Source organism: Chiloscyllium plagiosum, unplaced genomic scaffold (genome assembly GCF_037043375.1).
Source record: "Chiloscyllium plagiosum isolate Xiang-an unplaced genomic scaffold, Cpla_swu_hap1 HiC_scaffold_3, whole genome shotgun sequence".
NCBI classification, from domain to species: Eukaryota; Metazoa; Chordata; class Chondrichthyes; order Orectolobiformes; family Hemiscylliidae; genus Chiloscyllium; species Chiloscyllium plagiosum.
Genome location: NW_028270141.1, coordinates 11,306,798 through 11,319,796, shown reverse-complemented (window position 1 = coordinate 11,319,796; position 12,999 = coordinate 11,306,798). Strand labels below are relative to the sequence as shown.

At 38.4% G+C, this 12,999-nt stretch overlaps 1 protein-coding gene across 2 annotated transcripts in view; it reads left to right on the top strand.

The window, feature by feature from the left end:
• Positions 1 to 12,999, top strand: part of atad2b (ATPase family AAA domain containing 2B) — a 132,359-nt gene that overhangs the window by 106,449 nt on the left and 12,911 nt on the right. For both annotated transcript variants that reach the window (XM_087977413.1, XM_087977410.1), the window contains exons 23-25: positions 3,825 to 3,947; positions 7,626 to 7,742; positions 11,833 to 12,603. In XM_087977413.1, the coding sequence (XP_087833539.1) occupies positions 3,825 to 3,947; positions 7,626 to 7,742; positions 11,833 to 12,603 (1,011 nt within the window). The remainder of the gene's footprint in view (positions 1 to 3,824; positions 3,948 to 7,625; positions 7,743 to 11,832; positions 12,604 to 12,999) is intronic.

Genomic DNA, 12,999 nt, shown 5'->3' with positions numbered 1-12,999 from the left:
TTGTGACAGAATATGTGTCTAAACTAGGCAAGTTGATTCTAATTAGTCAAGGCACTGTCTAGGGGAGATAGTTGTGTGTGTGTGTGCATAGTTGGAAAAGACACAATGAATGGCACGTTCTTTCTTTTTGAAGAGAACATGGTCCTGCATATGCATATATGTAATTTATAGCAGGCAAAAATGAGTCAGTTTGTGAGCCCGACTGATCATCGTAAATTGATTGTGAAATCTCCTATAATATTGTATTCTCTGTTCTGATTTTTGCAAGCATGAGTTGATTGAATACAAGTCTGCTGGCTGCAAACTGCTAAAAAAAAAATGCATTATTTGATATAGTCCCCCACTTGGTGTTATCTATGCCTTCCATCGTACAGGCACTGAAATTCATAGAATGCATGGTACGTCTGTATAGCATGCAGGACCTTTTTTTGACTTGACAGCAGTGTCCTGTTAATGGAAAATTTGACTTGTTGCTTTAATTACTGGTCACCTTATTCCTCCAAGGTAGCCTGTGGTAGACTAGTTCTTAGGACTGAAAGTTGCATGAATTTGTGTGATACACTGCGAGCAGATATTTGATCAGGAAAGCCATTCTCCCACAGCTTAGCTCTGATATATCCTGGATGTACGTTTGCTCGCTAAGCTGAAATGTTCATTTTCAGACGTTTCATCACCATACTAGTAACATCTTCAGTGAGCCTCTGGATGATGAAGCACTGCTCATCTTTCCTGTTTTCTGTTTATATGTTTGGGTTTCCTTGGGTTGGTGATGTCATTTCCTATGGTGATGTCATTTCCTGTTCTTTTTATCAGGGGGTGGTAAATGGGGTTCAAGTCAATGTGTTTGTTTGTCAGTCTTCCGATTGGAATGCCATGCTTCTGGGAATTCTCATGTGTGTCTTTGTGTGTCTCTGTTTGGCATGTCCTAGGATGGATGTGTTGTCCTAGTCGAAGTAGTGTCCTTCCTTATCTGTTTGTAAGGATACTAGTGAGAGAGGGCCATGTCGTTTTGTGACTAGTTGATGTTCATGTATCCTGGTGGCTAGTTTTCTGCCTGTTTGTCCAATGTAGTGTTTGTTACAGTTCTTGCATGGTATTTTGTAAATGACATTAGTTTTGCTTGTTGTCTGTATAGGGTCTTTCAAGTTCATTAGCTGCTGTTTTAGTGTTTTGGTGGGTTTGTGGGCTCCCAAGATGCTAAGGGGTCTGAGTAGTCTGGCAGTCATTTCTGAGATGTTGGAAGACCCTATTCCGACAACAAGCAAAACTAATGTCATTCATTCTTTGTTGTAATCTGAGGTAACCTTCTTTGCTGTCCACTACACCTCCCATTTTGGTGTCATCTGCAAACTTACTAACTATACCTCCTATGTTCACGTCCAAACCATTTATATAAATGACAAAAAGTAGTGGACCCAGCACTGATCCTTGTGGCACTCCACTGGTCACAGCCCTCCAATCTGAAGAACAACCCTCCACCACCACCACCCTCTGTCTTCTACCTTTGAGCCAGTTCTGTATCCAAATGGCTAGTTCTCCCTGTATTCCATGCAATCTAACCTTGCTAACCAGTCTCCTATGAGGAACCTTGTCGAAAGCCTTACTGAAATCCATATAGATCACAATTATTGTTGTGGTTCTGTTTGCCGAGCTGGGAATTTGTCTTGCAAACGTTTCGTCCCCTGTCTTGGTGACACCCTCAGTGCTTGGGAGCCTCCTGTGAAGCGCTTCTGTGATGTTTCCTCCGGCATTTATAGTGGCCTGTCTCTGCCGCTTCCGGTTGTCAGTTCCAGCTGTCCGCTGTAGTGGCCGGTATATTGGGTCCAGGTCGATGTGTTTGTTGATAGAGTCTGTGGATGAGTGCCATGCCTCTAGGAATTAATTCTTGAAGTCTTGCCATTTTCCAGCCATCCCTTTACCTGCAAACATCTGACCCAGTCAGCTTTCGAAAGTTCTTGCCTAATACCATCAAAATTAGCCTTCCTCCAATTTAGAACTTCAACTTTTAGATCTGGTCTATCCTTTTCCATCACTATTTTAAAACTGATAGAATTATGGTTGCTGACTCCAAAGTGCTCCCCCACTGACACCTCAGTCACCTGCCCTGACTTATTTCCCAAGAGTAAGTAAAGTTTTGCACCTTCTCTAGTAGGTACGTTCCCATACTGAATCAGAAAATTTTCTTGTACACACTTAACAAATTCCTCTCCATCCAAGCCCTTAACACTTGGCAGTCCTAGTCTGTGTTTGGAAAGTTAAAATCCCTGACCATAACCACCATATTATTCTTAGAGATAACCGAAATCTCCTTACAAATTTGTTTCTCAATTTCCCGCTCAATTAGGGGGTCTATAATACAATCCAACAAGGTGATCATCCCTCCCTTATTTCTCAGTTCAACCCAAATAACTTCCCTGGATGTATTTCCGGGAATACCCTCCCTTAATACAGCTGTAATTCTATTCCTTATCAAAAACGCCACTCCCTCCTCTCTTGCCTCCCTTTCTATCCTTCCTGTAGCATTTGTATCCCAGAACATTAAGCTGCCAGTCCTATGCATCCCTGAGCCACATTTCTATAATTGCTATGATATCCCAGTCCCATGTTCCTAACCATGCCCTGGGTTCATCTGCCTTCCATGTTAAGCCTCTTGCATTGAAATAAATGCAGTTGTAATTTATTAGTCCTACCTTGTCCCTGCCTGCCCTGACAGTTTGACTTGCTTCTGTTTTCAACTGTACCTGTCTCAGATTGATCTTTTTCCTCACTATCTCCCTGGGTCCCACCCCTCCTTACTAATTTAAATCCTCCCAATCAGCTCCAGCAAATCTCCCTGCCGGTATATTAGTCCCCTTCCAATTCAGTTGATTTTGCAAGTGATGTATTGTAAATAAAATTTAATGATAAATTCATATAGCACCTTCCATCATGGTGAAAGGCGAGATCATCACCTGGAAAGTAATTTAGAGTGAAGTAGTGCATGCAACTTATTCCATCTTGACATAATAGTTGTGTCTTTCCACTAATATTTCTTTGTTCCTGACAGAGAAATAGTTTCTACATATGTTTTGAAAAGTGCTGTTTTGGTTTTATATGGATTAATTAAATCATTCAAAATGTTATCTGGATATTTAATTTTGAGTGGATGAATTTAATTATTTGCACTGTTAAGAGTCAAGTTGTTATCAATATCTAAGATGATTTTCACACTCTATTCTTACACTTACTTATACGTACTCTGTCTCTTGTACATGGTCTCTCTCTCTCTCTCTCTCTCTCTCTTAACCTCAAAACATCTAACTCGGCATTAAAGAATCTGAGCCACTTCCTCTTTTCCTGCACCCTTCCATTGCCACTGTTTTCTCTCAATAGCATTAGACAACAATTCAACAGTGCCTTTCGTTGAAACAACAAGCTACTGTTCAATTGCACTACCCTGCAATTATATTTACCCTACATGTTTGACTGTCACAAAAATCGTGTGTTTGTTTTAAATTGGCCAAAGGTGACATGAGTTGACCTTGAAAAATTGACCGAATAGTGGGAGTCGTCATATGTGATATGCATATCTTGGTGTCTTGATTATGCTCTTTAAGCGTAAAGAATGTGTGAATTGCATGTTTTGCTAGTTCAATTATAATCTGAAGCAGCATCTTGTATAAATTGAGAAGATTCAGATTGAGATAAATTCAGAAGATCTTTTTTGATAACCTCAATTTATGCAAATCATTTACTGTCCAGTATAGTATATTTTTAATTTGAGACAAATATTCCAAATGAGCTTGTTTGTTGCAAAGGCAATTGCTTGGTATTTCTTTTTGCAGATCGCATAATTCGACACAGAGCCTGTACACTTAAGGATACCGCACATGCAATTGTTGCTGCTGAGTTAGATCCTGAATTTAACAAACTCTGTGAAGATATCAAAGAATCCAGGAGAAAGCGAAGTGAGTAATTACTGAAGTAATAGCTCTAATAGGCCAAACTTCTTTAAAGAAGAAATTGGAACATGCCATCGCCATGTTGTGCTGCTTGAATATGTAGCACATCCTATTTTCTGCATTAATTTGTGCATTTATGAAATAATGTAGACTACTTTTCTTCTCCCCTTAACTGATCTAAGTTTCCTTTAATTTTTGAACTTCTTCAAATTGCTCGTATCTTTTCTGTTTAAATCTTTATACCTTTGGATCAACTAGAGCACAGGACATGTTGTTTTATACCAAAATCTCATAATCAAACTTTTGTGTTCTTTACGTAGTGAATTTGGTTTATTTTAAATGGTAAATGTTAACTGATGGTATTTACGTCATTTTCCTTTAGCCTCCCAAATCTGGAGTCTTAGGACCAAGTATTTCTAGACTAATCCAGAATGATGTTAGAATGCCCAGTGCAAATGTATGAATCGTGAATCACCATACATATAAGTATTTACCTGAAACACAAAACAATGATAAAACATTATTAAGCTGTCGCAAAGATTGTTTTACTCATGTGAGTAAAATGTGTTCCATTTTTCCACTCTCAAAGTGCTGTGCAAAAATAACATTGATGACATCTAGGAAATAATTAGGTTTACTTTAAAAAAAAAGAGTTCGGAACAATTGATACTTCTAAGCAACAGATTTCTGAACTGGAATGGTTTGTGTGCTTGAATATTACCTCATGGAATTGCTGATCTGGATCACGTCATTCGTGAATCTTTCTGGGATGGTCCCTTCCTTTCATCACATTTCAGTTTTAAGATTTAGTCCTTTTGCTTCTAGGACCATTTAATTTGCTTCTGAAGTTATGTAAATTGTAAGGACTCTTGTGGTACAACTGTAGTGTTCCTGTCTGTAAATCAGAAGGCACAGGTTGGTTCAAGCCCTTCCTGTTTCATAGATGCGCAAAAACATCTTTGAACTGGTTGATTTAAAAGTACAAGTGCCAATGCTGACTGCTTTTAGAGACAGTTTTACCTCAGAACCTATCTCTTAATTCTACTTACTGGGTAACTCATGTTATTTTAAGTTATTTACTTTTTCGTGGGATACAGGCATCACCAACTCAGCCAGCATTTATTGCTCATTCTTAAATACCCTTGAGAAGTTCACCTTGACCACGGCAGCCTATGTGTTGTAGCGCCATTCTCAGTGCTTGATGAAGGGAATTCCAGGATTTTGACCTTATCACAGTGAGTGAATGTCAATATAATTTGAAGTTAAGATTGGGTGTTCAGCTTCTTGACTGTCATTGGAGCTGTTGAAACTTTATTGCTGGAACAGCACAGCAGGTCAGGCAGCATCCAGGGAACAGGAGATTCGACGTTTCGGGCACAGGCCCTTCTTCAGGATTCCTGAAGAAGGGCCTGTGCCCGAAACGTCGAATCTCCTGTTCCCTGGATGCTGCCTGACCTGCTGTGCTGTTCCAGCAATAAAGTTTCAACTTTGATCTCCAGCATCTGCAGACCTCACTTTCTCCTGTCATTGGAGCTGCACTCATCCAGACAGGTAGAGATTATTCCATCCCACTCCTGACTGTGCTAGAAAGATAGTGGCTATGCCTTGGGGAGACAGGAGGTGAGTTATTCTCCACAGAATTCTTGGCCTCTGCTGACCTGTGCTTTCGCCCAGAACTTTTCTGTTTGGTGCAGTTCAGCTGCAGTCAGTGGTAAACCCCTAGATGGATATTGGGAGATTCAGTGATGATAATGCCATTGAATTTCAAGAGCAAATGGTCATTTCTTGGTGCATATGTGATATGACTGTTACTTGTCACAAATTCACCAAAACCAATGTCGTCTATGTCTTAGTGCTAGTGAACATGGACTGCTTCAGTATCTCAGGAGTCGAAAATGGTCCTGAACATTCTGCAGTCATCTGTGAACATACCCACCTTTGATTTTAAGATGGAAGATAGGTTATTGATGAAGTTACTAAAGATTGCTGCATTTAGAATACTACCCTGAGCTATGTCTGCAACAATGTATGAGGTAATTGACCATCAACAACTAGAAAAGTGAGGATGGCAAATGCTGGAGATCAGAGTCGAGAGTGTGGTGCTGGAAAAGTGCAGCAGGTCAGAGGCTGCCTGAACTGCTGTGCTTTTCCAGCACCACACTCTTAACACCAACAACTAGATCCATCTTCATCTATGTTAGGTATGACTCCACCCTTTGGAGAAATTACCCTTGATTTCCATTGACTCCAGTTTTGCTGGCACTCCTTGATGCCAAGCCAATCAGGTAAGTCCTTTATGTCAAATGCAGTGACTCTCCCTCACCTCTGGCAATGAGCTGTTTTTCTCTCCCATGTCTGGACCAAGGACATAATGAGTTAAAGATCTAAGTTGACATGGCAGAACCCAAACTGAAAACTGTGTGCAAGTTTTTGCTGAACAAATGCAACGTAATAGTGCAGTTGATGACTGCTTCCATTACTTATTCTATGACTAATAGTGGACTGACAGGCTAGTAATTGCTGGGTTGGATTTGTCCTGTCTGTTTTGAACGGCACTTTATACGGCACTTTGTTCCAGTACAGCTACAACACTGGTAACTACCCAATAGTTTGTCTCTGGCTGCAGTTCATCCTGGAGGGCAGGTTTTGGGTTGCTGGGTTGTTATAGCTACTAGCTTTTGCTGTATTCCAGTCAATGTTGACTGAATTGTTGTTCAACATACAAAAGTGGAAATAAAAGATTTACATAGCATCTTGCACATCCTCAGAATGTCTTAAAACACTTTACAGCTAGTTTGAAGTGTAATCACTGCTGTAATACAAAAATGCTGCAAATAATTCACATATAGCAAGGACAGGTAATGAGGTAATTATTAGGCAGTTGTCATCAACGGTGAACATAGCCAAGTCTTCCTGTTCTTCTGATCCGACAGCACCTCAGATTAAATTTAAATTTATTCATAATTTATTTATTCATCATTTAAATTTTTTCATAATCATGTGTTGCTAATTTCACAAGTCCCTAGCTCTACCCCATCTCTCTAAAGTTTCCATATCTGCATATCCTTCTTGATGATGCATCCATTTTATCACCTATTTAGGTTCGGTACTCTGCAGATTGCTCCGCAAAACACACCTTTTTAAAGTTCTGAGTTGGGCTCAAAGTTATGTTATAAATAAATGGTCATTTAGATCTATGGAAATTCCTGGAAATAATTTGGAAATGTGAATTCAGATCCCACCATGGCAGTTTGTGAGTTGAATTCAATTTATTGAATAAATCTAGAATGAAATGTGTTAGTAATAAAGATCAGGAAACTAATGGGCTTCCATAAAGAGCCAACTGATTCATTAATTTCCTTTTAGGAAGGAAATTCACTGTCATTGCCTTGTCTATCCAAGATATATTTTCAGATATACTTCACTATGGATGTTTCTTAATTATCCTGTGAAGTAGTCCAAGTCAGCCATGATGCATGATCATTGCCACATTCAAGAGTAATTGTGAATGAGTAGTAAATGCTGCCCTTGTCAACAGTGCTCACAACCTATGAATGAATCGTGAAAAGCAAAAGTTGCTGAATAAATTACAATCATTTAAATTCTGTTTAATGTTTTTGTGCACAAGGTAAGCTGCTCCACTGAATGCTGTTTGTAAGATTATGCTTGTTTATTATCTTACAGACTTGCAATCAGCAGCAGAACAAACCAGTCACAATGTAGAAACAAAAAGGGATGTGGCCCAAGACTCCTCTCGGAATTTAGACACAAGTGCCACAAATGGGGAATGTAAGCATACAAGTAAGTGATGAGACTAAGCATAACAGTTACGAAAGAATTGTGTTCAGTTTTTATTTTAAATTAAACCAGCTTTTTGGAGATGTAATTTTGGAAGTACTTTGTTCCATGACCAAATATTTCACGTTTTGAGAATTGTACAATGATTTATATACTATGCGTATAAATGTTCCAATCTATCTATAAAATATCTCCTTATGCTGACAGTTATGTAGAATTTACTCTTACTGCCTGCATTAATAACTGATCTTTATGTCAGAATTGTATGAGTGTTGAGCTTTGTTCAGTTTATGAATAATAAGTTTATAGTTTGGCACTCTGTGTGTAGCTCCTTTAATGGCAATAAACATCAACTGCTCCAGTGTACTTCATGCACCTGTAAATAAATTATCTAACACAAAGCAGGCATAAGCTGTGGTACTTTGATATTAATGATTAAATGTAATTAAAATAGATTTTAGTATTTTTTTCTTGACTGTTTGAATATGCTAATTAAGAAAGATCTTCAATAATGGGTGAAATGTTGAACATAATCTTTGATCTGCTAATTTGGCTTAGTGTGAATAATAGGTGATTTGCAACAGAAATCACTATAGCTAACTGTAAAATAACTGAATAACAATTATGACACAGACATCTGTATTAGTCTGTATACTGTAGTAAATTGCATTTAGTGGTGTTTTCCAGAAGTGCAGCTTTGAGCAAATAAAAGTTGCTGTTTATGATGGTTTTGGAATGTACATGTAACCCTTGCTTTTTCCTGTTCTTTAAATCATCAACTTAAGCCCTGCTTTCCATTTCCTACAGCATCACTGCTAACAACAAGCCTGTGGAGTACCTAGTTTTTTTGTCAGAGATCATCCAGTAAGCTGTCTCTCACTTTTTTCAGTTTCCTGCTTTTTCTCTCCTTTTTGATTAGAGGACTTACATTTACTACTCTCCAATCTGTAAGGACCTTTCCAGATTATAGAGAACTATGGATAATTAAAATATGGGCACGTATTGTCTCAGCAGCCATTTCTTTTAAGACATAGGATTAAGTCATGAAGATCTGGTTATTTGTCACCTTTTGTTTCTAATCATTTTTTTCAGTGCCTTTTCCTGGTGACTGTAATTGTTTTAACTTTCTCATGCCATTTCATATTCTGTGTCTCAGTTAATTCTGGAATGTTATTTATATCCTCTGCGGTGAAGACTAATGTGACTTATTTGGTCAGTTCATCTGCCAATCTCTGTCTCTCTCTCTCTCTCTGTGTCTCTCTCTCTCTGTGTGTCTCTCTCTCTCTGTGTGTCTCTCTCTCTCTGTGTGTCTCTCTCTCTCCCTGTGTCTCTCTCTCTCTGTGTGTCTCTCTCTCTGTGTGTCTCTCTCTCTCTGTGTGTCTCTCTCTCTCTCTGTGTCTCTCTCTCTCTGTGTGTCTCTCTCTCTCCCTGTCTCTCTCCCTGTCTCTCTCCCTGTCTCTCTCCCTGTCTCTCTCCCTGTCTCTCTCCCTGTCTCTCTCCCTGTCTCTCTCGGATATCACCCACTTATTCTATTTTTATTTCTCTTCACTAAAAGTTTTCTCTTTTTAATTTCTTGCTTTTTTTTTGCTTGTTTATATTCTGTCTAATCTTCTGATCTACCATTATTCCCCCTGCAGTTACATGCTTTTTCCTTCAGTTTGATGTTATCTTTAAATTCCTTACTTAGCCATAGATGGTGCATCTTTCATTTTAGGATCTTTCTCACTGAAATTTTCAGAGTATTCTGAAATATCTCCTTAAAAGTCTGCTGCTGTATCTCTGCTGGCCAATGCTCTAACCTAGTGTCCCAGTTCATTTTAGCCAGCTCTGTCTTCAAACTCATCACGTATTCAAGTGTACAACATTGGGTTTAAATCCATTGTTTACTCCCTCAAACAGAGAGTGATATTAAATCACGTAATAATTGCTGCTTATTTTGGTCATTAATTAATCATTTCTCAATACACAGTACGAGATCAAATGTAGCCTCCTCAGAACACACTATGAGCTTGTCATCCAGGCTATCTTTGCCAATCGGATTTGTCCATTCTGTATATAGATTAATATCGGCCATGGCTGCTGCTATAATTTAGTCTCCAGCCCCTAATCTTTGTTCCTGTGTGCCCCGTCCTACTGTGTGGCTACTGTTAACAGGCCTATAACCCACTTCCTTAAGGTTTTTTTTGTACCACTACTATTTTTCATCTATACTCAAAATGATTCTACATGCTGATCCCCAGAACTCAGATCATACCTCTCCATTATATCAATGCCAGCCTTAATTAACAGCGCTATCTCTCTGACGTTTTTGTAGTTTCCAGCTCTTCCGAATTGTCAAATACCCTTGCATATTCAAGTCTCAGTCTTTGTCATCTTGTGGCCATGTATGAATATACAAAATAGGAGGAGAAGTGGACCATTAGGCTTCTCAAACCTTTCTGCCATTCCATAAGATCATAGCTGATCTTTTTATTTCAAAAGCATCATTCTTCTCTATCCCCAATAGCCTTTAATTCCCTGGTCGAGCATGAATCTGTCCACCTCTGCCTTCAAAGTATTTAATAATCGCACCTTTTGAGATAGAATTCAAAAACTGTACAACTGTCCGAACCCCACATCTCTCACTTAACAGGGTGACCACTAATTTTAAAAACGTGTTACTAGTTCTGGACTGACTTGCAACGGGAAGAGTTCTTTCCACGTCCACAACCAAATACTTCAATTAAGTCATGCCTCACTTTTCAAAACTCCAGCAGAGTCCATCCTAACCTGTCCTACCTATCCTTGTTAGACAACTTGCTAATTTCAGGTATCAATGTAGTAAATGTCCTCTGAACCATCTCCATTGCATTTGAGTCTTTCCTTTAAATAATAAGATCAAAACTACATTGAGATGTAGTCTTTCCAAAGTTCTGTATAACGGAGACATAGCATGCTTACTTTAATGTACAATTCCTTTCGTAATAAAAGACAACATTCCATTCCTTTGCATCTTGGAATTCAGTTCTTGTTCTCCTTCTAAATAATTCTCTGCTTTGTTAGTCTTCCTGCCAAAATGAATAACTTAGTATTTTCCCATATTAATCTCCATCTATTGGACTTTTGCGCACTGTCAGCTTAGCTAGATCCATCACATTATCTAGATCCATCACATTATCTAGATCCATCACATTATCTAGATCCATCACATTATCTAGATCCATCACCTGTGCGCTGGTCTACATTGATCATGGTCAAACAGACTTTGATTTTAAAAATTTGTATTCTCGCTTTCAAATTCTGTGTTGACAACATGACTCAATCTTTATCTCGGTGCTCTCCTCCAGACCTACAGCCTTCTGAGATATCTGTATTCATTTAATTATGGCTTTTTGAGCTTCCCTGATTTTAATTGTGCCACTATTTGTGGCTGTGCCTTTGGCTCTAGAATACCTTCATTCATTTCTCTATATTTTTACCTTTCTTCCTTTCTCGTGCAACTTATAATCTCTTTGGCCAGGTTTTTAACCATTTATCTGAAATCTCCTTATGTGGCTAGATGCGATAATATTTTTCATCATGCCACATTGGTCACTTTCTCTTGAAAGCACTATATAAACGCAGTTGTTCTTGATCTTAAGTTTTACACTTTTTTTTGCTGCTTAGAATGAAATTTTTGGATCTCTAGTAAATATTTTAATAACTGACTAGCTTACTATTTTAGCAACTAGCTTTCTGTTTTAAGGGCAAAGTCAAACCTTAAACTAAATAAAATTTAACCAGTTCTGTGCATGCACTGTTCTATGGAGAACCTTTGCTCTTAAAAAGTCTGTGCATTTCATAGAACAATGCTTAGAACAGGTTACTTGACATGGATCCAATTTGAAATAAACAAAATGGTCATGCTTAGAAGGAATTGTTTCATTCAAAGTTATGATTTATTAATGTTGAGAGAGTTTCTACTGATACTACTGCACTATGGGGTTTCCCGGTGATAAACACTGAAGGCAGTTAATGTGATGAAGAATTTGCTTTTATAGCAAGCTGGTAGTAATGCTACATGAATAGTTTCACTAGTATTTTATTGTAACCTCAGCTTCATGTTACTCAACAGTTCACATTAAAAGGAAACCACGTCGACGCTCAAAATGGGGTAGAGGTATTATTAGAAAAGCCAGGAAAGTGATCCACCTCAAGAAAGAAGATGGTGATCTTAAAAATGACGAGCATGATGCTGACCAAGGTGAAGAAAGTGAACTAGCAGAGAATGGAGAATTGGAAGTGAGTACAGATTATCACGAGAATGGCGAACTCTCCCTGACCAATGATGAGTCATCGTGTGACATCATGGATGTTGCCCAGGTGGGAAATAAACTTGAAAATGGTACAATGGAAAAAGGGAGTGGTGATCTTAAATCCACAGGAAAAGAGGACCGTGCAGGCTATCAATTAGATGGAAATAATGAGTTTTCCAAAAGAAAATCAAATACTGCTCCAGGAGAACAGTGTGTACCTAATGATGCATGCACTCCTGGCAAGAGGTTGGTACCTAATGAGTGTACATGGAGTGATGAATCTTTGGCAAGTGCTGAAAGTGAATCTGTTCAAGAATGTTTGGCTGGCAGGACGTGCACATCTGGTAATCCTGCACCTGGCAATGATTTGTCTGCTTCAAAACATGAACCTGGAAAGGAATGTGAACCTACCAAGGAGTCCATGACTCAGCTTGTGCCAAATTCAAAGTTACCTATAACAGAAAAAGACAAAAAGCAGCTGGTTGAAGATAGCTCTCATGCTGTCACTGGTGCAGCACAAGCAGCCAATGCAACAAAGTGTTCACAAAATGAAGATGTTGATCTAAAATCACTAGGACCTGAAAAAGATGGTAATCCTCTTTATTTACTTATAGGCATTGTCTGTGTAACACACAGGTCTGAATTTCTGAAATTGCTGTAATGCCTAATGTATGTGCTTTTGTCAGGTGTAAATTAATTCCATCTATAGTCAACACAGTGGTAAAAGAAATTTGCATTGGATATCTTTTTTCCTAATATGACTCAAAACAGAGTTGAGTTAACTTTTAACATATTGTGGTACACAAGACTAAGTCATTCATGTTAATAATGTAAAATGAGTTTATTGATGACAAAGTGACTGACTTGAAACTGCTGTTTTATTTTTGAGACTAGAATTCAAATTCAACCCACACCAGTAAAGATGAGTCATTTCATGATGAGAACTGCAACAATTATTTGTGGAGATTTTAGAAAATAATCAGCAA